The sequence below is a fragment of the Anguilla rostrata genome, chromosome 1 (assembly GCF_018555375.3).
Source record: "Anguilla rostrata isolate EN2019 chromosome 1, ASM1855537v3, whole genome shotgun sequence".
Lineage (NCBI taxonomy): Eukaryota > Metazoa > Chordata > Actinopteri > Anguilliformes > Anguillidae > Anguilla > Anguilla rostrata.
The window spans coordinates 11,798,651-11,820,692 of NC_057933.1; the positions used below are offsets into that span (position 1 = coordinate 11,798,651).

The window sequence follows — 22,042 nt, forward strand, 5'->3', positions numbered from 1 at the left end:
CTTTTGTAAAGCTGACATAGGATACCACAGTATTCATTATTTATGAGGCCATCCTCAACCATGCATGTGAAATTCAATATTTCCATATCAAATGGCCAGATAAAAGAAGCTAAAGCTAAGAAGGCATAAAGTACATTTGCACAACACATCTTATTTTAAAGGCTCTCTTTACCAAACGCTCTAAGTGTGCCCAGGGTATGCACTGTGGAGAGTTCTGGGAAGGGGTTCATAGGAACCAAATACTAATTATTAATATGAGGACACAAACAAACTCTTCAAAGTATTGTTAATTGCCCCTACGGGTGCAGTGTCAGTATTGAATACATTATGTGCAATATGCTGATTAGCCTTCAACAGGACAAGAGAAAGGAAAGGCATCTGATGTTCAATCTCTTTAAAATAAAAAAGGGATTAAAACACAAAAAATTATATATCAAATTTTGACCAGAACATTGTTTGCGTGTGTGCATTATTATTATTATTATTATTATTATTATTATTATTATTATTATTATTATTATTATTAATAATTGTATTTATGTTTTTTATTTCTTTTGCAGAAGCCGAACACAGTTTTCTCATTGGCCCTGAGGGAGGTATAAAATTTGATCCTTTCACCCCCTCATGTTAAACACCTATTACTGAACTATTCTATTTTAATCAGCTTTTGGCTAGTTGGTCTGAATAAGTAGCATCCAGATCAGCTTCTATCTCTGTAGAGAATCCCTCGATGCATGACCTAATTATATTCTGCCTTTCCCCTTCATCTGCCTATTGATGCCTGGTAGAGTTCCTATCTTCTGACAGGGCCCTATCAAGCAAAGTATATGATGTTGGAAATGCATTCTGCTGTTAACTGCTCTTTTACCTGAGTAATTCTTGATATTTCAATGAGAGATAAAAATGATAAATAACTGAGAATTTTCCCTCTAACCCTCTCTGCCTTCTCTCTCAATAATGTGTAAACATTCCATGGTGGAGTGTCTGCCCTCCTTTTTTTATATAGAAATGATAAATAAGGTAAACATTCATTAAAAAATTAATTTCCTAAACCCAGTCCCCCCACCCATGTATCTGACTGATTTCTATCAGTCAGATACATGCATCAACAACAATGCTTCACCCAGTTATTTGAACTTGAAGTCACAGTGCAAATCTTCAGCAATAACAACACAAATTGTAAATAAACACAGTTGCCTATTTGAAGTCTAACTTCTCTTAATCTTATACGAACTGTGTTTAATTCTAAGGCTACATTCAGCTGAAGAATCAGGCTATAAACAAACACATTCCTTGATCAAATTGTGCCAGTGCAGTAAGTGATTCTCTAACTGTGATTCAATGTGGAAAACAGAAGTACAAAATACAAGTAATCCACCACATGCCACATGCCACATAATGACAATGAATACACATGAACGATGGCGGACAATGAAATACAGCCTAGCACTGGAGTATAAACTACAAATGCCAGAAAACCAAGAAACAGCTTGAAAAAACCCGGAAGATATACACTTACTCTCTATCATACCAAATTTCTGGCCAATGGGGCTTAGGACTGCAAAGGCGGTAGTGAATCGATTTCCTGTAAGGAGGACATTGCGGGAATTTCAGAGTGGCCGGGGATTAGTAGAAATATAGACGAAGGACATATTTTACTTGCAAATACACACCTAAAGGTACAGTAAAATTCTGATCAAGTGTGCAATTATTTATAATGTAAGCAAATAAACCGGGAAGTTGCCCGTAAGCGTGGTAGGCTACTGGAGGCCAAGTAATACCGGCTAGCTACCCAGCTAATTTAACGTTAACCTTAACTTATTTTGTCTATTAAATGGGGGGAAAAAACACTCACAGTGTGATAGCTAACAGCTAGAAAATCTGTCTCGTCATATAAATGATAGATCGACGTGCCATAACGTTACCTTGGCTGCATGTTGCGTACAATTGTTTGTTGTCAAACGACAGAAGGTGAAAGCCAGCATGTGATGCAGAACACGTTAAAATGATGGTGAGCTAGCTATCCACGTTATCTGCGTAACTGCTAGCTACCGCAGCAGGCCAGAATGGCTGAATCTGGTAAAAAGGCGAAAATAAAAAATAGCTGTCTCACTGGGCTAACTTAGCTAGCTATAAAAGTTGGTCATAAAAGTTGGATGTTCGCCAAGTTGGCTAGGTAGGTATTCTTATTGATAAAGAAATGTGGGAGGTAGCTCGCCTGTTGAATAAAATTATTATTCGCGCACATCTTCGCGCTAACGTTAGTGCTAGTTCTTATTTACTGTGAGAATTCATTTACGAAGTTGCTTTTCTGTCAGCTGGCGGAAGTAGCTTGGCAGGCTAAGTTAGCTAATGTCTTATTAGTGCTAAATAAGCTGTAATGTGATATTACTGAAGTTAATACTTTGTACCGACTTTAAAAGTCAGACATTTATCAAAATGTTAATTATATACTTTGGTATAATTATAGCTATAGTGATGTTTTAATTCATTTATTTATTTAAGTTGCATTATTTATTTGACCAGACGTTAACGATATGCCTACTGTAACTTATAGCCGGTTTCAAAATGGTGTCTGTTCTCCATGCTGCCTAGATGCCACCTAAAAAGAAGGCAAGGGCTCCCCCCAAGAGGAAACTGGCAGAAGAGTTTCCGGTTGGAGAAGTGCTGACTGACACCGCAAAGAAACGCTGGAAATTAGGCCCACCTATTGGGCAAGGGGGCTTTGGTTTGTTATACTTGGGTAAGTGCAGTTAGTTTCACAATGTGTTGTTTTTCCCTGCACCAGGTTTTGCTGTAATTATGGGTCTCATGGTCAACAAGTTGGGGTTATTTTACACATTTGGTCTATGCAGGAGTCTAGAGTATTCAGTTTTGCAAACTAGTTCAAGGTAATTAAAGTATCCATACTACCCGAATATAAAAATGGGTAGCTTTATGGCTGTAATTTTCTTGATCTGTCAGAATTGACTGCAGAATTGACTGAAGTTTCAATGCACACAAGCACCTCCGCTAGTTGGATGTTTGTGCCAGCTTCACAAGAAGTGCAGTCGTTCAGTGCAATGGATTCACTGCTCAGCTGGAGTTAAAATAAGGGGGTGAACATGCTTCAAAGCGCAAATGCTGGACTGCACTCCCTCAGCTGGCTACAGAACAGGGAAAAGCTGTCTTGACTGGACAGGCGTAACAAGCTCTAGTGGACATTAAAAACAAAAATGAGTGAAAAACGAGGAAGAACAATATGTCAACAAAGAGCTAGCCCTGTTTTTGATTGTACTTTAAGTACTTTTGTTGTCACACTGAAGTGCATTTTATATGATGTTCACTTCTGAAGTGAGTTCCAGTGGTTTTTTTATAAAGAGTAATTAATTAGAATGCTTTGTGAGCACAGTAGTAGAATTTCCTGAGCAAGGACTTGACATAGTAGACTAGTCATACATCCGGTGTCAGTATTCGAGTTTCAAATTGAATAACTAAATCTGAATGCATTGTGTAATTGTTGAAATATATTATTATTAGTATTAATTAGATTGCAGTACATACTCAGCAAGGAATTTTTTTAACTTGCTACATCAGAAATAATTATTGTGTGAGAGCTTGGACAAGTACTGTGCTTACATGCATATGTTAATAAATGTAAAAGTTCTAGATTTATGATTAAATTATAATTTGATTTATTTTGGTTTTAAAGCTACATTTGGTATTAAATAATTCAGAAAATGTTATATTATTTTCCCCATTACACTTAGTACCATCAATATTGTATCCTTGTAAAAACATATCAATTGAAAGCTAGTCCTGGAACCTTTAAATGTTCTTGCCCAAGGTTGTTAAACTGAAGTCCTGGAGGGTTGTAATGTCTGTTGGTGTTTGTAGTTTCCTTTCAATCAGGAGCCATTTAAAGTCTTGAGAACAAGGTGTGGGGGATTCTTTTAAACAATCAGTGACTTCAGTGAATCACTGCTGCTCAGACACATTGGAAATAAACAGACACTGTTGCCCTCCAGGACTGACACCCGAGTCCTAGACAAAAAGTGGCCTTGAAGAAGTTCTTCCTCATTCAAGAACTACTGGCCCACCGCTGCGGGAGCGCTCAGAGGTCAAGAGAATTTCTCAGCACACATTATGTAAACTCCTCTTCCCAGCTAGACTGAATGGTTTCCCTCGGCTGTGAGGTCTAGCCTGCCTATCTCAGTATTGTCGAGATCAGATCATTTGTACTGATTGCATTGCTTTGAAAATGGTCTGTCAGTCATACCTGATCCAGAAAGGGGTCATTGTATGAGGATATTAATTATTTTAAGCCAGCAATTAGAAATCAAATGCTTGACCACTAATTTGCAAGATATGTCTGTATATAGTTCTGTTTTTTTGATAATGTAAAATGTGCACTATGCCCATTGATGGGGCGACATAGCTCAGGAGGTAAGACCGATTGTCTGGCAGTCGGAGGGTTGCCGGTTCAAACCCCGTCCTGGGCGTGTCGAAGTGTCCTTGAGCAAGACACCTAACCCCTAACTGCTCTGGCGAATGAGAGGCATCAATTGTAAAGCGCTTTGGATAAAAGCGCTATATAAATGCAGTCCATTTACCATTTACCCATTGCCATTGTACTCTTTCGTTTCCCCTCAGTTCTGTGTTCATATAACGCAGGAGTGATATGTGGTATTTTAATTATTTTGTATTGATATGATGGCAAGAAAATCTAGATTTTTAATACAACTGTATTCTTTTTATTTATGTATATTTGTGTATATATATATATATATATATATATATATATACATGACATGATGTGAGTTCACGGTGTAGACATCCACTGTGGACTAGTCAGCTGCTTTTTACGTACTGCAGACTGCTGCTAAGCTCGCGTAGAGACGAGTCAGAGGAGGACCTTTCGTATATGGCTTTGAGTGCAATCTGCGTGCTCCCAATCGACTGGCGTGGGTCGCCAGGGAGCGATGAATGCAGAACCCTGTCCGACTGATCCGTCCCATTCCCTGGGCGATGCGGTCGCCACGCGCGCATTGCCCTATGGGCACTGGCATGGTCCAGGTTCGATGTGAGGGTGTCAGAATGACAATACAGCTGTGTTGTGTCTGATGGTTGTCTATCTTATGCATAAAGCAGAGAAAGGCTGCAATGTTTAAATAACTTGTCACACTTCAATTATTAATTACCTTTCTTTTTGTTAGATTGGACCAGCATTATTGGATGAACTCTTGTCAATTGGTGTGGGGACAATATGAGCATAAATGTATGATTTATTAGTATAGCCTTTTGAACTGTGTTCTTAATTGGGCAGACATGTTGCTCTGGCTTTCATGTATTCTCTCTGGTTGTTTGGGTCATGCTTTCTTCTTGGTAATATATTTATAAGACCTTTAAAGATATGCACACATAAATTAAACCATTATGGAGTATAGTGTCCAAGCCTGTAAACAATTTTTAACATGTGGGTATGCTCCAAGACAGTCAGATTTATAGATGTTTAATTAAGCTTGTTTGCAAGGAAATCAAGCTTATTTGCAATGCACTTTGTAACCTACTGTGATGCACTAGAGGGCTGCAGCCAGTACTTTGAAAACTGTTATTTCAGAGGACATTATATGCACTATTGAAGAGATCAATGTGTTCTTTTTATTATAAGACCATGATAGTGGCTGCAAAGTCTTGTCAGGAAGACAAAAAAAACAACCAAAGGGCTTAATTTGTTTATTTCAAAGTTAAGCATTAATAAGCAGCAATTATAAGCAATACCTTTTGTCTCCATCCCGGTGGCAGCCAGCCTGTGATAGAAATGTCAGCGACCCTTCCCTCCCCTTCTCTCCTGTGCAGTTTTCTCAGGCTGTGAATCTCAGTTCGTTATTCGTGAATTTTGTTCGAACATTATGGAGCTCACTATATGTCATCTGTTTTGGCTGTGAAGGTTGTGGCATGTTGGATAGCCTATAACATTTCAGGGGCCTAACAAACTTGATGTCAGAGGGCTTCTAGATATTCTCCAAGGGGTGTATTTTTTTTAGATTTGAACATTTGTTTTTTAACACACGTTAAAAAAAAAAAAAAAACCTCAGCATAGACATTTTTTTGGGCCTGGATTTCAGATCACAAAATTATTTACAGACTGAATAGCCATTTTAGGAATGCTGGAAGCACTGACAATTCACACTGTTCTTTTTTAGCAAAGGAAGATTCGCCTGGAACAGTAGAAACCACTGCTCCATATGTCATCAAAGTGGTAAGAGAACAGTACTATGCCTGTTTTTGGAACTATTACAGTAATTCTATTTCTTTATTATGAAATTTATGAATTAACTTAAATTGCCTCTCTGAATTTACAGATAAATCTAAGAATTCTGTGAGCCAACAGTACTTGTGGGGCTCCATCTGTTAATCTGTTGACATAAATTGTTTTTTTTTTTTCCCCTTTCCCAACCCTCTCTTTTTTTGTTCAGGAGCCAAGTGACAATGGTCCTCTCTTCTCTGAGCTGAAGTTTTATATGAGGGCTGCCAAACCAGATTTAAGTATGTAATACAAACTCAGCTTTGACAGTAATGTCTATTATCAACAGGAAGAAAAAAAATCTTAAACTGTCTAGGAGTCATTCTAGCATAAGGATATTGGTAGATATTGGTGGCTGATGGGAAATGTATTATTTCATGAACATCCCAGTTTTTGTTATTGTTTTGAATACCAGTATAACATCGCTCTACAGTGCTCCCAATTGATGTATGTTAACTGCAAAAATAATTTAGGAGTACATTTGGAGAGTTTAGGAGCTATGATGCTATGATGTTAGTAACTAATTTTATGTCGTGTTTCAGTTCAGAGTTGGATCAAGTCCAATAAGTTGAAGTACTTGGGAGTGCCGAAGTACTGGGGCTCAGGACTCCATGAGAAAGCAGGAAAGAGGTGACATTTTGTTTCTTGGGTCAGTCGGTCAAGGCCCTCGTAGTCTTGCTCAAATATTTCACTTTGTTAATGTCCTTTCACAGGTATAGATTCATGGTCATGGACCGCTTCGGAACAGATCTGCAGAAGATGTTTGAGCAAAGCAACAAGAAATTTCCCCGAAAACTAGTTCTTCAGCTTGGCCTGAGGCTGGTGAGTTCATCGCACAGACCGTTGTTCTTTTGGGAGGGGTGGATTCCTATTTAGTTCGCTTGGTTATCCTGTTGGCATTGTTGACTGTGTTTCTCTCCTAATGTTTCTCCGTGCATTCAGTTGTCTGCCCAAGAACGGGTGTAAATTAAATATCTAGCTTGACTGGATTTCTGATGTCACAGAAATGGCAGTTGCAACATGCCTCATACTCTTTAGTGTATCACACATAAACAGAAGAGCAGAAATAGATAACTGACTTTTTTGGCCAGTAACAGTGTAAAAGGAAGTGCTACAATCAATTTTACTGGAATATCAAAAAACCTACATTTCAACCTAAATCCACACTCCTTTGTTTAGTTTATATGGACACCAGTGTCTAACATGGTGTGCTAGTCACATGTAATTTGAATGGCTAAATAATATGACTTAAAATTAGCAATTTGGAAATTTATCCAGTTCTCTTTAAAAACTGAAGTTTTGTTTCCAAATCTTGATCCATGGGCTGCTATAGCTTCTGTATAATCAAAATACTTTGTTTATCTTATGGTTTGATACATGGTGTAAATGTATTTATTTTAGGCTTTGAGTCAGCACTGAGATATTGTAGAAACAAAACTTTTTTTTTTTTCTTCTAGATTGATATTCTGGAGTACATCCATGAGCATGAGTATGTGCACGCGGACATCAAAGCCTCTAACCTTCTTCTTTCCTACAAGAACCCTAACGAGGTCAGTGGCCTGCCGTGGCTTGCCAAAACCTATGACAGCTCAGCTGTGGTTTTAGTTCAGTCCAAAATACTGTATACCTGTTGATGCATTCAAGCCTAGAGAATTTACAGCATTGTTAGGATTTTATGGGACATTAATTTTTTTGTCATAATGCTTTTTTTAAATGTATTATTTTTTCGTTTTTTGCTCATTCCAAATTATATGGTTAATATTCATCTAACCACTGCGTTTATAGATTGAAGACTATCTAATATACAATAATACATAATGTACTATACAAATACTATAAAATGTATACCTCTGACACTGCTTATTTCCCCTAAATGTGTAATAACACTGGGAAATGCATCCTGAGTAAAAAGATTAAATGGCTTTAAATAGCTGTCGCAAGCAAATAAGGTGGGGGTGGGGGCAAAATTAATTTGGAGATGAATAATGTATCAGTGGTGCATTTTAAAACCGCTATTTTTAAATGACAATTTAGAAGGCGGCCTCGTGGGATTAGCAGGTTCAGTCTGTGTTTCGTCTTTGGGTTATTGAAATATTTGTGCGATTTTCAAAGCTGTGTTTTACGCTGAGAGTGTTCAGCGACTTGTGTTTCTCAGTGTATACGTTTGCAAAGCCATACTGAAATTAATTCTTTCTGTTGAATGTGTCTGTGTGTTTGCATGCATGTATTTATTTATCTTATCTGCAAACCCAGGTTTATTTAGTAGATTATGGGCTGGCCTATAGGTACTCACCGGAGGGCGCAGTGAAGGAATACAAAGAAGACCCGAAGAGGTGTCACGACGGCACCATCGAGTTCACCAGTATCGATGCTCACAAAGGAGTGTGTACGTAGCCCGTTATCAGCGCATTTCTCTGCCCTGTAATCATGCTAATAATGTGTGCTATGTGGCTTTCACTGTTTTTCCAGGGTTTTTAGAAGGCCAAGGTGATAAGACACTGTGGGGTAGGACAAGGGTTTTGAGAAACATGTAACGATAAACATATAAAGCAAATGTAGCTCACCCAAGGATTCAGATCATTCAGTTTATATGGTTATATTTGGGAAAAGAAACGCTGGTATGTCATACAAATGTAACTGTGTTTTCTGTCCAATGGCTTTATTTAATGGGTGGATATAAATATCTTGGAGTCCTTTCACATATGGCATTCAAATCCTTGCCTATCGCCTTCTGATGTATCACTTGGGTGTGAAACCATGTGTGAGAAATTAGTTTTGTTTCATAACTGCTGTCTGTTTGCTGCCCTAATGATATGAGGAGAATTTGGTGTTGAACTAGAGTTCCCAACATGCAGAATCCCAGAAATGTGTTGATCTTATGAGCCAGCAGGTCAATGAAGGTACATAGCTTATTTGTCGTGCAGCCAAGTGTTGGTCACCAAACTGCTTGAGTAGGCTGACATTTTAAATACGGTTTTACCTTCGTACCTAATCAGCGAACCCTGATAAAATGAAGAACAGAACATTATCAGGGATTTGAGGCGTTTTCCCATAAAGCTTAGTTGCACATTTGTAATGGGAAATTAAATGCAGCTCAGATTAAAGACGTTGTTTGCAAATCTACTTCCCTGTGAGTGGGCTAGCAAGCAGATACCTGATCAGCTGTCATCACAGTTTCAGGACCATCCAGATCCTTCACTCCATTTTGTTTTTAAGCACTAAGGCAGTACGAGTCATTGTCTGTGCCATTGGTAAAGACCAGCTTGTGTCTCGTTCCAGCTCCATCCAGGAGGGCAGACCTTGAGATCCTGGGGTACTGCATGATCCAGTGGCTCTGTGGGCGTCTGCCCTGGGAGGACAAGCTGCAAGACCCTGTCTACGTCCGAGATTCAAAAATCAGGTGAGTGTTAACCCTCGCGCAATTCAGTGCGTTGGGTTTCGAGATGAGGCCAAGCCAAGAAACACAAAAAATTGTCTTTTTGTAAAAGTTATCTGTTGAAAAGTACATCAAGTGAATACTGGTCCCTGAATTACCATTTTGCTGGTGAAGTCAATATGTAAATAAATTAATTAACTACCATTATGTCTGAAAGATAAAATGACAGAACATGCAGTGTTGCTATATTGGACATTACTTAAAAATGTCCATTACAAAATATTTGGACATTACTTAAAAAAGTAGGATGGCAGTTCATACTGGAACATAGATTGTGCTGATGTAGAAGTATGGAAATGTTGCTGTTACTCTGTGAAGAATAGTCCCGTAAATTGTGTGCCTTGGAAACCATATAATTAACCTTGTTATTTATTTCTTTTTTTAATGTGGTTCTACAGTATGTCTCCATATTAGGTGAAACAGAAGTAAATGTCTGTGTCTTTCCTTAAAGGCCAAATTAAACCAAAAATCTAAATTTAGTGTTTTTGTCTTGATTTACGTTGTCCTTTACATTGCAGTGACAACATTTTTTTTGTTTATATTTTAAATAAGATGCAGAGTGACACATTATTTGGATCAGCAATGTTTGATATCCAGTGAGCAAAATGCAAAGATGTAGAAAGTGTATTTTTGTCACTGGCTTGTGGTTACTGGTTGAGTAATTATTATATCTGCAAATGTACTGTCTTTGGATTTGTATTTGTATGACCGGAAGGACAAATGACAACATAAACTGAATATGGTTATAAAAACAAATGAAGTGACTCAAGATTTGTCTTCAAATTTTTAACTTCTCGTTGTTCCTTTTGAAGATGCAGAGGCAACATCTCAGAATTCATGTTAAAGTGTTTCCCGTCGGAAAATAAACCAGGTAAGACCAACGTATGATAGTATTAATCGTGAATTTGATAAATTAGCAGATGGTACCAGAATAATTATGTGGAAAGATTTTAATACCATTTCTAGTTATTCACAGTGTAGCAGGTTAAAATTATATTTGTCCTACATCTTTCAACATAAACACTATTTTTATATTTGGCTGAATGGAGGCACTGATATTGAGCATGTAAGGTAATGGTTAAAACTGATAATGTTGTCAAACTAGGATAGTTTCCTATTTTCATTTGAGGAAATTGCAGATTTTAAATGGTACACACAAATATCTTTCAAAAGTTGTACTGTGCTTGCTTGTGTTAGTTGATGTCTGAAATGGCACAAATGTAGAAAGTAAGAGGACTTTCTGGCTCATTTTTCTTCTGAAGTTTGAACCACTACAGCAATACTGTGACAAGCAAACATCCAGGTAATACGATGCCTTGAATCAGGCTGAAGTGTGCAGATACACCATTGTAAATGTATTCAGGAAAACGGTATAAAAATGTGATTTACTAGATTGGAACCCCAAACATTTCCATAAAAATGGCTGTTTTTCTAAGCTAAATTAAGTTGCTGCGCAAATGTATTGTTTTATGGTATGATAACGGTTGTAATTTCACTTTTGGAGTAATTCAGATGAGACTAGATCAACAAAATATATCCTAATGCTTTCGGCGTCGTCCTGGGAGACTGTTGCTCACCGTTCGACAGGCACACAGAGGTCCTTGAAAACACCTGTGATTCCTGAAACGCTACCCAGTCTGTTTACAATCCAAGTGGTAATTGAACTGAAGCACTTCCTGATCTGCCTCACAAACAGTTTGGAGAGCCCTTTCTCCCCATAATGAGCACAAACCTGTTGATTCACCGATAATGAGCGCTAATTCATTAGCGCTATGCTAATTTCCCACCAAACTTTTCACTTTAACTTTTTGGGACACTGTAGCGGTTTCATACAGGTTTATGCATTTAAAAGAACGAGGGGGAAAAACACATTAGCTGGATTTGCTATTAGCAGAACGACAATGAAATGTGCAGCGGATTGTAAGACCGGATGTATTTTTTTTTTTCCGTCCAGAAAAAACTTGATGTTTTTCTGCCTTAATAGCTGTTCTTTCATCACAATATATTTGTTGATGTAGAGAACCACTTTTTTTTCTTATTGTGCCTCTTATTAGCTGTAGCAGATCACATTGAAAGCTCGGCGTGTGCCACCTTTTTGGACATCAGACTTTATTCAATCAAAGCTGAGTAGCGTTCAAAGTTGAGTAAAATCAAAGCAGTCAGTGAACAAGCTGACGTCTAACTCTTGAATGATGCTGACATCGTGGCAGATTATAAGATATGTGACAGCAGTGCTGCAGAATGAAAGAAATGTATCTTGTCTGGTACATACACTAGACATCGGAGCAATGAGTTCATGCAAAGTGACGCTGTTATCACGGCCAGCACATCTGATTCTGTTGGTGTGGCAATTCTGATGGTATGGTAAACAGAACATTTTTAGCAGAGAAGTGGGAGAAAACAGTCCATGTGTTGGGGTCAGTAGTGTCTTTCCTTCTTGACCTCAAAATCGTCTTTTTTTTTCAGAAATGACATGGAGATACCCCTGTATTTACTACTTTAGCACATTCACCTTGCTGGTTTTGTTGAAAAAATTAAAAAGCAAGTTCTGTAAGAAACATTTTCTCATCTGAATACTAGAAGAAATGGTGAAGTTCATGGAGGAGGTGAATTCGCTGGAGTACACGGAAAAGCCAGCGTATCAGAAGCTGCGCCGCATCCTGGAGGCGGGGCTCAAGTCTTTCGGCGCCACTGATGATGACAAGCTGGACTTCTCCATACAGGTCAATGGAGCTGGCCCATCCTCGGCAAAGGTCAGAACCCAACCTAACGTAACACAACTGTCTGTGTTCAGGTCAGTTATGTCCATTACTGGGCCGTACCCCAAATTTAGTTGAGGTCCCCCTTTATTTATTTATTCATTCATTTATTTATTTATTTATTTTTGGAATAGGTCATGAAAACTACTTTTAAGTGACTGCCAATGTGGATTTACTGGTGTACTTGTGCTTATTACTTGTAACCATCTTAGCAGTGTCTCTTAAAAATGCATAAATCATGTTTGCGGTAACAATAATACAGTGACTGTCATCCCAGTTTTCTGAAATTAGATTTTGTAATTTAGTGTTTTAATAATTTAATCGTGTAAATTATTTTTAATGTTCCATGTGCTCCCTGTAGGTATTTTATTGCTGGGTCATCAATTTCCTCAATAATAAGAGCTATTTAAGTTATTAATGGATGCTTCTGTGCTCTGGTCAGTTTCCACTGATGTGACAGGGATGCACATGTCAAACTTTGGTCGGTGATTAGTTCACGGTTGTGCTTTATTGCTTGATTAATTTGCTTACCCAGAAAACAAACCTCCGCTTGTCCTTAAAGTATGTGTGCGTGCACGTGCGTGAGTCTGTGTGTGTGTGTGTGTGTGTGTGTGTGTGTGTGTCTGTCTGTGTCTGTGCATATGTGTTAGACATTGGGTATTGTTTTTGGTTTGTTTGGTAGAAGGGAAATTTGACGGAAAGCTTTAAGTTGGCACTTTATTTGTATTTCTAGATAATTTAAATTTTGTTCTGTCTGAATTAGCAGGAAATGTCCATCTTGTAGCATGTGACATTAGAATATTCCCAGAGCATGAACATTTTTTGGAATGTCATGCTGTAACAAAATGGGAAACTATTCAGAAAGTCTGTCAATCTTAGGGAATTATCTCTTGAGAATATCTCTTTTTCCTAGGGGAAGCTGAATAAAGCATCTTGACCGGTATTTGTCTCTCCTACAAATAAATTTTAAAAAAATTGCTCAGGCAGCAGCAGGTGGACTTCAGATGACAGGAAAAGAATGGAGATATTGTGTCCTGCAAAATGAACCGATATTAAGGAAATGTATGTGAACTACGCATTTGGCCTTTGAGGTTGTGTGCCTGCAAAGGTTACTGCTGCAGATGGCAGGTTCTGTTCTTTGAGTATTTAAACAGAGACTGTTGTTGTCTGCTGCTGTCCACCTACAGCTGGGATTTATCAACCAAATGGATAACGGGTGTCCTTTTTCCCCTTTGCTTGTCCCCTTTTAGCAAAATTTATAATGCTCAGTGCATCTAGTTGCAGTTTTTATTATTATGTATATGTTTTAATTAGGTATCTAATGCACTTCTTTCCTATTTCATAGATTTTTGTTACTTCTCTTATTTTTCTGTTGATGGAAAAGAATAAAATGGCCAGTGTTCGTCTAGCTAGCTGAAAGTGTTTTCTTTGCAATTGGCTGGCATTTCACTGCTTGCTCAGTATTATAAATCAGAAAAGGGGACGTATGGAGTAACTCCACCATACAGCTGTGCAGAAGTCTAACATGGTGTTGAGCATCATGAATTCGATCAGAATTTGAAATTCTGCGGTGAACACCCTGAAGTGAATCCATGCTCCCAAGTCCAGTGTACTAGTGCGACAAGAGATCGTCCTCAGAACATATCTAAAGGAAAGGACAGTGGCAGGACCTGTGTCCCATATTGTTTTGTGGTTTTATGTGCTTTGCAATCAATTCTTACTGAAATATTTATTCATAGTTATTGGGGTGGGGGGTAGGAATGAAGTTAAAGGGAAAAAGTGGGAGATTATTCTGCTATTGTTATGACATTAAACCTATGCTTTTTATTTACCGTAAAGACCTTTTATTCATTATAGAGATCTTTACCGTGACCACAAAGAATAAAATTTCTCAGTTCATGTGCTTGGAAACCCTCATGTAGCATTCTGTGATTGATAGAGAAATTATTAATCCAAATTAAAAATGCAGAAATGAGTCGAGCTTCAGTTAAAAAACATATTTATTAAAAGCTGAAATTCAAGTACCCAATGGCGAAATCCCAAACAGAACGCAAGCAGCAATGGCTCCCCTCCACCAAACAGCGGGCCGGTTTCGTCCTCCTGGATATTTTCTTCCTTTTCTTCCTCCTCCCTGCTCTGCGACAGGTCTGAGTGTCTGTGTTTATTCCCTGCTAATGTATCACAAATTTGCTGACACGGTAACCTTGGAGTCGGCGCGGGCCGGCAATCAGCGAGCCGCGCAGCGGCACGGAGGGACGGACTCGCCGCACTCCCACAATGCAGTTTGCATATGGAAGGTGCCACCGGGGAGCTGCCCCGTGCCAGCTGAGGGTTACCTGCCCACTGCAGTTATTGTATGTAATTATCGAGCCAATCTGTTCAGCTCAGCAGGGTCTGGATGGTAATCATGAGGCAGCAATTGGCAAAATGGAAGGGAGAGGAGAGCAGGAAAAAGAAGTAACCGTGATAGTTCAAGTCAGAGAGGGGGGTGGGGGGGGGGGGTGTTCATTATGTAGTCGAGGAGAGGAGGAATTGGAAAGAGAGCGAGAGAGGATTTGATTGCTGTCATTAAGTGCATCTTCCTCGTCATCTCAAAGGATGATTTCATTGTCAGAATTATTCTCCTTTCTGCCTGTTTCTACCGAAACAACAAATTATGTTTCATAGAATTGATTATGAAATCGAGAAAGCCAATGCTGTCATTATCATCTGCGAATTTATGGTTAAATGAAATGCGTTGACCCGCTGGATTCAATTTAATAGAAAGCCAGTTTTAAAATTTTAATTTATAGTTCCCTTTTCAAAAGTAGATACATTTATTCTTTTTTTGTGAAGGCCAAAATAGAAAATATTTACCACTGTTTTGGTGACAAGTGAGTGCATATATAGATGGCGGCCACATTTCTTGAAAAATGTTTCCTATAACGATACCTGTAACTAAATGATGATATAGTGATTTTATATGTTGCCTGATCATTGATGTGCTGCAAACATGGGAACTCTGTAGTCAGGTGATGCCCATTCTAGGAAACGGTGTTGAACTATTTTGTGTTAAAAATTTGAGTCAGTCCACAATTTTGTTCGACTGTGAATAGTAATCGCTTTACTGTCTGAAGACTAGAACAGTTTTGGAGTTGTTACTTGAATATTTGAATACCAGTACCATCCTGAATCAACATTCATCAGCCAAGGCTTCAAGTCTGCTGTGTGAAATCAAGTATATATGAGAGGATTGGAATTCTCATTGTTAAAATCCACATTGGATGTAGCTCCACTGACTCTAAAGAAGGCATTTTAGCTGGATTCCTTCTCTAAAGGTTGTCAAATGGCCAAATGTATGTAGTCAGCACAAATCTTTCACTAGTTTTTAATGTTTAGTTTTCTGTTTTGATTTCAATTTCAGTTTAATTTTGGTTTTAAGAGGGGGTTTTCTAGTTTCTAGTCTCATGCCTAGTTTTTGTCTTAAATTAACAATAATAATCTGGTTGGGAGCATGTCATTCATTTGGTGTTTCATGATGCTAATCACATGAACACCGAATTTACGAACAATTGGGTATTCATCATCTGATACACCTGGCATATGCACAAAAAATGTCTGCACATATTTCATGTTGGTTTTCTGTTGGAAATTATTTTAACAAAAGTAAGAAGAATTGAACAGTTTTGTGAATGATGCCCATTGTACAGTGTCATGTGTACTGATGTCAATGAAAAACTAACCTTCTCTTTACTAAAAAAAAGAACAAAGAAACGGATTCCACTAACATATTTTCCTTTTTTTTTAATCATTTGACAGTAATGCAGTGTTTTTTTACCATTTGACTTGATATCAGAGAATAATTATGATTAGCATTTGTTTCATTACAAATATTTTGTTCCCTGAAGAACATTTAATTTCAGTTTATTTGTTTTCATTTAATTTACTTTTTATTCATTGGTTTATTTGTTCATTTATTTATTTGTTAATTAATTTGTTAACTTTTTTCTAGGGAACAACTACAAAGGCATTTTATTTCCCTTTCCTTTAGTTCCCACTCTAGAGTGGACAGTCACCCCTGCAGGCCCGTCCCATCCCTGCAGAGTGTCTGTGCTAGCAGACGTAGCCTCAGAAACGCGTGAAGCCAGTTCCCACTTAATCCCTGTAAACGGACTGCACAACGTGTGCAGCTGGCCCACGCAGACTGCAGGTGCCCAGTTGACCAAAGGAGTCACTGTTGCCTCACACAGCGAGGCCTGGCCCTCCCTGGAAGGCGCTGTGGGCGATCGTCCCACGGGGCTCCCAGCCGCAGTCTGTGTTAGCGCAGTCAGGGTTTAAGCTGGACCGTGGGGCCCGGCGCCGCGCTTTCAGCTATCGCTTTAGCTGGATGCATCACCTGGGAGCCCCAGTTTAGCATTGACTGTACACACAAATGTCCCTTCGTCTGGTGAGAGGTAATGCCTTACACGGTGCTTCCCTCAGCACTCTGTGTACTGACTCTCTCAGCAGTCTTCTGTATTTGGGCTCCCGTTTGCCCATACGTGCTTTAAATTACAACCGAATATGTCTTGCCTACCGCCTATGAACAGTATCAGTAACGTTATTGAATGTATTGCAGTTTAAATGAAAGGGGAGATTCAAACCAGAAATTTAAGTGAACATGTATAATGGTTAACAAGGGCAGTTTGTATAATTTTGAAAGTGATAAATGCAGTGCTGAAGGCCAGAACTGAAGTAGGTCATTTAATCTGCCTGTGTATCTGTGAGACTCCCTTTCTGGCTCATTACCGAGGTGCTCAGGTTTTTGTGCTTTTCTGACGGTTTAAAAAAAGAAAGAAAAGGAAAAGAAAGAATCTTCTCTGGGTCTGTAACTCAACAGCCTGTCTGTCCTGGCCGTCCTGGTTAAACACCTATCCGGTCCTCTTTATTTAACTGGTTTGAAGCACATTGGGCATCTTCTTTATCAACAACCTGCATTTTTGTATAGCACATTTGGTGCATTTTGAACATTGTTCTACAGTTTAATTATTTAGTTAACTGCCTCGTCTGGTTAAGTCCAGGATCGAATCCTGACCATGCCAGTGGCGGCTATGGCTGGTAGCTCCACAGGGCGACACGATTGGCAATCGCATCTGCCCAGGGCTGTGGAGGGTTCAGTCGACGGGGATTCACACGGCAAACTCCCGCTGGTCAGTCGGGCGCCCGCCACTTGCTTACCAATGCTACACACCAAGTGTCTTCCTTTGACTCATCTCTGTGCAAAGCTTGGCTGGTGGACGGCGGTGTGAAAAGAAGCAGCTGGTGGCATCACGTGTTTCAGATGAGTGTGCGTTCGTTCTGTTGTCTTCTATCGGCTTCAGGGATTGCAGCATGACTAAGACTGCATATAATACAGTTGGGCACATTGGGGAGAAAAATGGAAATAAAGACTTGAGAAAGTTAACTTGGATTATGACATTTAATTTTTGGCATTCCGGTACTTTTATATTAGTTTATCACTCTGGAAATACTTCATTAGACAGCAGCATTTTTTCACCAAAAGCATGCAGGTATGAAACTGAGATATGCAACATTGCAGCTTTGCAATAAGACCTGGACTTAACAGCTACCTGGTAGTTCATTGTGATGAAATTCCGACTGATTTCATGGGTACGATGGAAGAATTCCATGTGCTACTAAGATCTAAGTCATTTAGGAGCAGTGCCTGCTTGTGCATACAGATGGAGATTGCATTTGTTTTAAAACACCTCTCTTCTTACCTTCATTTTTTCCTTGTTGACTTTGTTGGTCATTAAGGTAGGAAATGCAGAACAGTGAATGGGTAAACTGAAAATAAACCAGTGCAGAAGAGGTCTTTCTGCACTTTCAGGCAGCATCCTGATGGTGGAATAAGCCTAGCACCTCTGTGTTATAGACAAATGAACCCTGTGAAATAACATTTGCCATTTTGCTCGTGTAGATTGGCCTATTGTATCGGACTCCCTATAAAATATACCCAACTACGTAAGATAATAGTTAACCAGTAGAACAATTAACTATTTGGAATTTGTACATTTGCATCTAAATTAGAAAAACTATTCCGAGAGTCTGAAATATAAGTTGTAGAGGCTATTTGTAGTATCACTGACACGCTTTTAATCAAAATACAGTTTACTGCCTCTACCACTGCTGCTATTACTTTTTACTTGTGATTAATTTTTTTGTAAGAGGACTTGAGATATTTTGATAATTGTGATGTTGTTCAGTATGGTTATCATACTGGGAAATATTACTTTCCCACTCCTAATTGGAACTTGAGAGCACAATAGCTGTCCTCTGCATGTAGAGTGCTGCAGCATATTTTGCAGAAGGAAGGATTTCTGGTGAAGAGATGAATGTAGCAGAGTATGTGTAATAAGCTCCTGACTTCACTTTGCACAAGCCCTCTGCAGAATGAGTCTGTGGTGTTCCACATAATGAGCGTCACCCTGCTTCCCGAAGCCAGTCGCATTTGTGTTCCTCCAAAGGTATAGGTTTATGTGATACAGGCTTCCATACAGTTACAATAGTGCAGCATGTACTACATTGTATCAGGATATAAAATTACAATATGGAGCCACATGGGTTAAGATGGAATAGGGGAAGTAATACTATATGGGGCTTTGGTCCTATTGTTGCCATAGTATATTGATAAACATCTGTTGTTCCCATACTTAGTTTGACATGTGTTTACATTCTTTTTAAAACAAGTATTAGATACTTGTTACATAACTACCTATTTTTACTCTGATGCAGTAATGCCTTCTACCTAATTAAAATTCTAAAGTTTGCGTATGTTCTCTTCAGGTTTGCTAGCTTACCGGTTATCTACCTATGTTTGTTTCTCAAAAACAATTTAATGAAACTAGCTTGCCAAATTCTTTTAGGAAAGCTAGCAACATTGTTGCTTGAATGTAGTTACATGGTTTTCGGTCTAAATAATTTTACTTGTACAAAACAGCAAAATTACTAGCTAGGAATTACACCAGTTAGGAATTCAGTTACACAGTTTCACTGACTGTTGACTGTAAATATCAAACTGTGTGTGTGCACTTACATGTACTTGTGCATGTGTGTGGTTTTATTAGTGTGATTCTTCTTATCAACAGTCCGTCAAATTATTTAAAATATTGGCTGGCCAAATGCAGTGTTGTATAAAAAAACTAAACTTTCATGTCTGCGCACATGAAGTGAATTTCCCTCTCCTTTTTATGACTGTGTTGTAGAAGGCTGCTAAAAGGAAGTTAGGGGAGGCCAATGGGGAACCAGATGAAACTGACGGCACTCCTGCAAAAAGAAAACCAGCCCGCGAGAAGAAAGGTGAGGCTTTTGTAGCTGCTTGGAAGAATGTGTGTGTCACTTGCTAAAAAGGTTGTCAAATGTTTGGTACTATAGCACATGGTCTTGGTTAAGGCTTGAGGAAATCCATTGTCTTACTCATCAAATTCTTAATGTGCTATTTAATTGCTGTCCCGCAGTGGGAAAGAAGGTCCAGAAGAAGGCTTCTCCTCAGAAGGGTCGTGTGGAAATGGGGACTCAGACCTCTCCAGGTTTGAAACTGAAAAGGGGTAGAGGCAGGCCAAAGAAGAACGCCTGAGAGCAAAATTTGGCACTGCTAGTTTGGACCACGCTTTCTCTTGTTTGTTTTTAGTACGTTCCTTTGGTGTTTGTTCCTTTTTTCTTTTTAACTTTTTTATATACTTCAGACAGCTCGTTCTTAGCTGTAGCCTTTCCATAAAATAATAAATAACTTAGGAAAGATCCTCAGAATGGCAAGTTCTTTCTCTCCCGTGCCGGCTGGATATCGGCGTGGAAGGAAAGCCGGTGGGGATTGCTTTGCGCCGACGTGGAATCCTTTTCCCGCTCCTTCCCCTCGCCGTGCGCTTCTCTTGTTTTGCATGAAAGCAGTCATGCGCCCCCCGTTCCCTCGTCTCGGGGAGGAGCGGGCGGGCTTTGATGCCCGCGCCCAAGCCGGCAGACATGTTGCAGGTGCCGCTGAGCCAGGCTTCAGGTCTGCGCCTCGTGCTGTAGCTCTTTCGCTACTTGATCAAAAAGCAGACAAAGAAGCGTTTGGGTCTGTCGCCCTTCACCCAGCAGCTCCCCCCTGTCGAAAATACCTGCTTAAGCAATTTGGTCATTAAAACTCAAGATGAATGATGTGATGCTTGCCTTATATACCAACTTTACTGTTTTCTTTGTGTTTTTATAATGCGATCCTGAGATCAATAAATAGATCAATAAATAGTAAAGGAAGCTGAATTAAGTATGGTTTTCTGTTTCTGCATTAGAATAGTAGACCCAAATTAGCCAAAATCGGTGATGAGTGTTAGTCATCAGATTCCAGTTCATCTGTGTGTTTGACACTGCCTTGAACCAAGCTGACAGCTCGTGCCAAATTCCTCAATGTTTCCAAATTCATCCAGAGGAAAAGTAATTAATACTCATGTGCTGAATCTAAATTAACAGACATAATTTGTGAAAATATTACTCACAAATTAGAACAGTTTGTCAAACCTCAGCGTGTAAATTTGATGGGGGTGTATTCACGGTCAAAGCAAGTAATGTGCATAAATCAAGAGATTAGTCAACTATGGCCCGAAACATTTTCTTTTTGTCAAACACTTCGATGTATATTTCAGGATTATGACAAGAAGGCTTGTTCACAAAGGTTTGAAATGTTTATCGTTGGGTGTGTTCCTCTGAAAGTTGTGCACCGACTCATTTTGTTAATCAGCTGATGTGTGATTTAAAATAAAATACTTTCAATCTAGCCTTTCAATCTAGTTTATTATTATTATTTTTTTTTAATCTAAAATGTATTTTATTTCTTCACCCTTTCCTTTCCCGTTGAGCTCCGCGCGTTTTATCTTGCTGTTGGAGCGAGAGCCCTTTAGCTCTGGAGCGCTCAAGTCTCCCAATAAGAGCGGCGCGGAGGAAGATGTTCCTCTTAATGTGTTTCTGCAGCGAGCCGCAGGAGCCTGTCAGCGGCCGTGGAATGGATTGATGCAGCAGCACGTAAGTGCATCCCGGCGCTCGGCGCTCTTCCCCCTCGCCGGCCCTGACCTGGACGCCCATAGCCATCGCTCCTCAGCAGGGGGCAGTAGTACATAATGATTGCGGAAAGGGGGGGACGGCGCTTAAACACCACAGTGCCACCTGTTTCCTGCGCCTCCCTCTCGGGCGGCTCGCCGTTTGACGCGCCCGGCTGTGGCCATTGATTGACCCGCGTTTTTTTTTTATCCGGCGCTCGCTATAAGTTTCACTCTCGCTCCCGGGCTCGGGCTCGGGCTCGGGCCGGCACTACGGTGACTTTCTCTCCCGGCTGCTGCGCCGCGGCGGCTTGCCTTCGGCCCGGTTTCCGTAGCGCCGCAGGCGGCGGCTTCAGCCGCAAAATTACAGCAACGTTTCCGGGTTCAGCTTTTGGCAGTGACATTTTTACTATTCATCTCAACATTTTGAATTTGAAGGAAATCAGTAGAATGTGTCCATATAAGAAAGATGAACCTCTTCTATTGTTCCTTCTTCTCAAATGGCTATTGTTTAACATGTGAGCTTGCACTGTTA

At 39.5% G+C, this 22,042-nt stretch overlaps 2 protein-coding genes across 5 annotated transcripts in view; one reads left to right on the forward strand and one right to left on the reverse strand.

The window, feature by feature from the left end:
- Positions 1-2,631, reverse strand: part of si:dkey-288a3.2 (protein phosphatase 1 regulatory subunit 37) — a 45,833-nt gene extending 43,202 nt beyond the window's left edge. For 2 of the 4 annotated variants that reach the window (XM_064322188.1, XM_064322166.1), the window contains exons 1-2: positions 2,546-2,631; positions 1,520-1,585 (exon numbers count right to left, since the gene is read on the reverse strand). In XM_064322188.1, the coding sequence (XP_064178258.1) occupies positions 1,520-1,529 (10 nt within the window). In that variant the 5' untranslated portion in view covers positions 1,530-1,585; positions 2,546-2,631. The other 2 variants (XM_064322177.1, XM_064322155.1) reach the window with 1 other exon arrangement.
- Positions 1,522-21,248, forward strand: vrk1 (VRK serine/threonine kinase 1). Its single transcript, XM_064322203.1, has 13 exons — positions 1,522-1,679; positions 2,596-2,743; positions 6,186-6,241; positions 6,459-6,528; positions 6,829-6,916; positions 7,000-7,108; positions 7,744-7,836; positions 8,540-8,672; positions 9,566-9,686; positions 10,535-10,593; positions 12,303-12,475; positions 19,705-19,798; positions 19,957-21,248. Exons 2-13 carry the CDS (start codon positions 2,596-2,598, stop codon positions 20,073-20,075), a joined length of 1,263 nt encoding a protein of 420 aa, XP_064178273.1. The 5' UTR covers positions 1,522-1,679; the 3' UTR covers positions 20,076-21,248.
- The last annotated feature ends 794 nt before the right edge of the window (positions 21,249-22,042 follow it).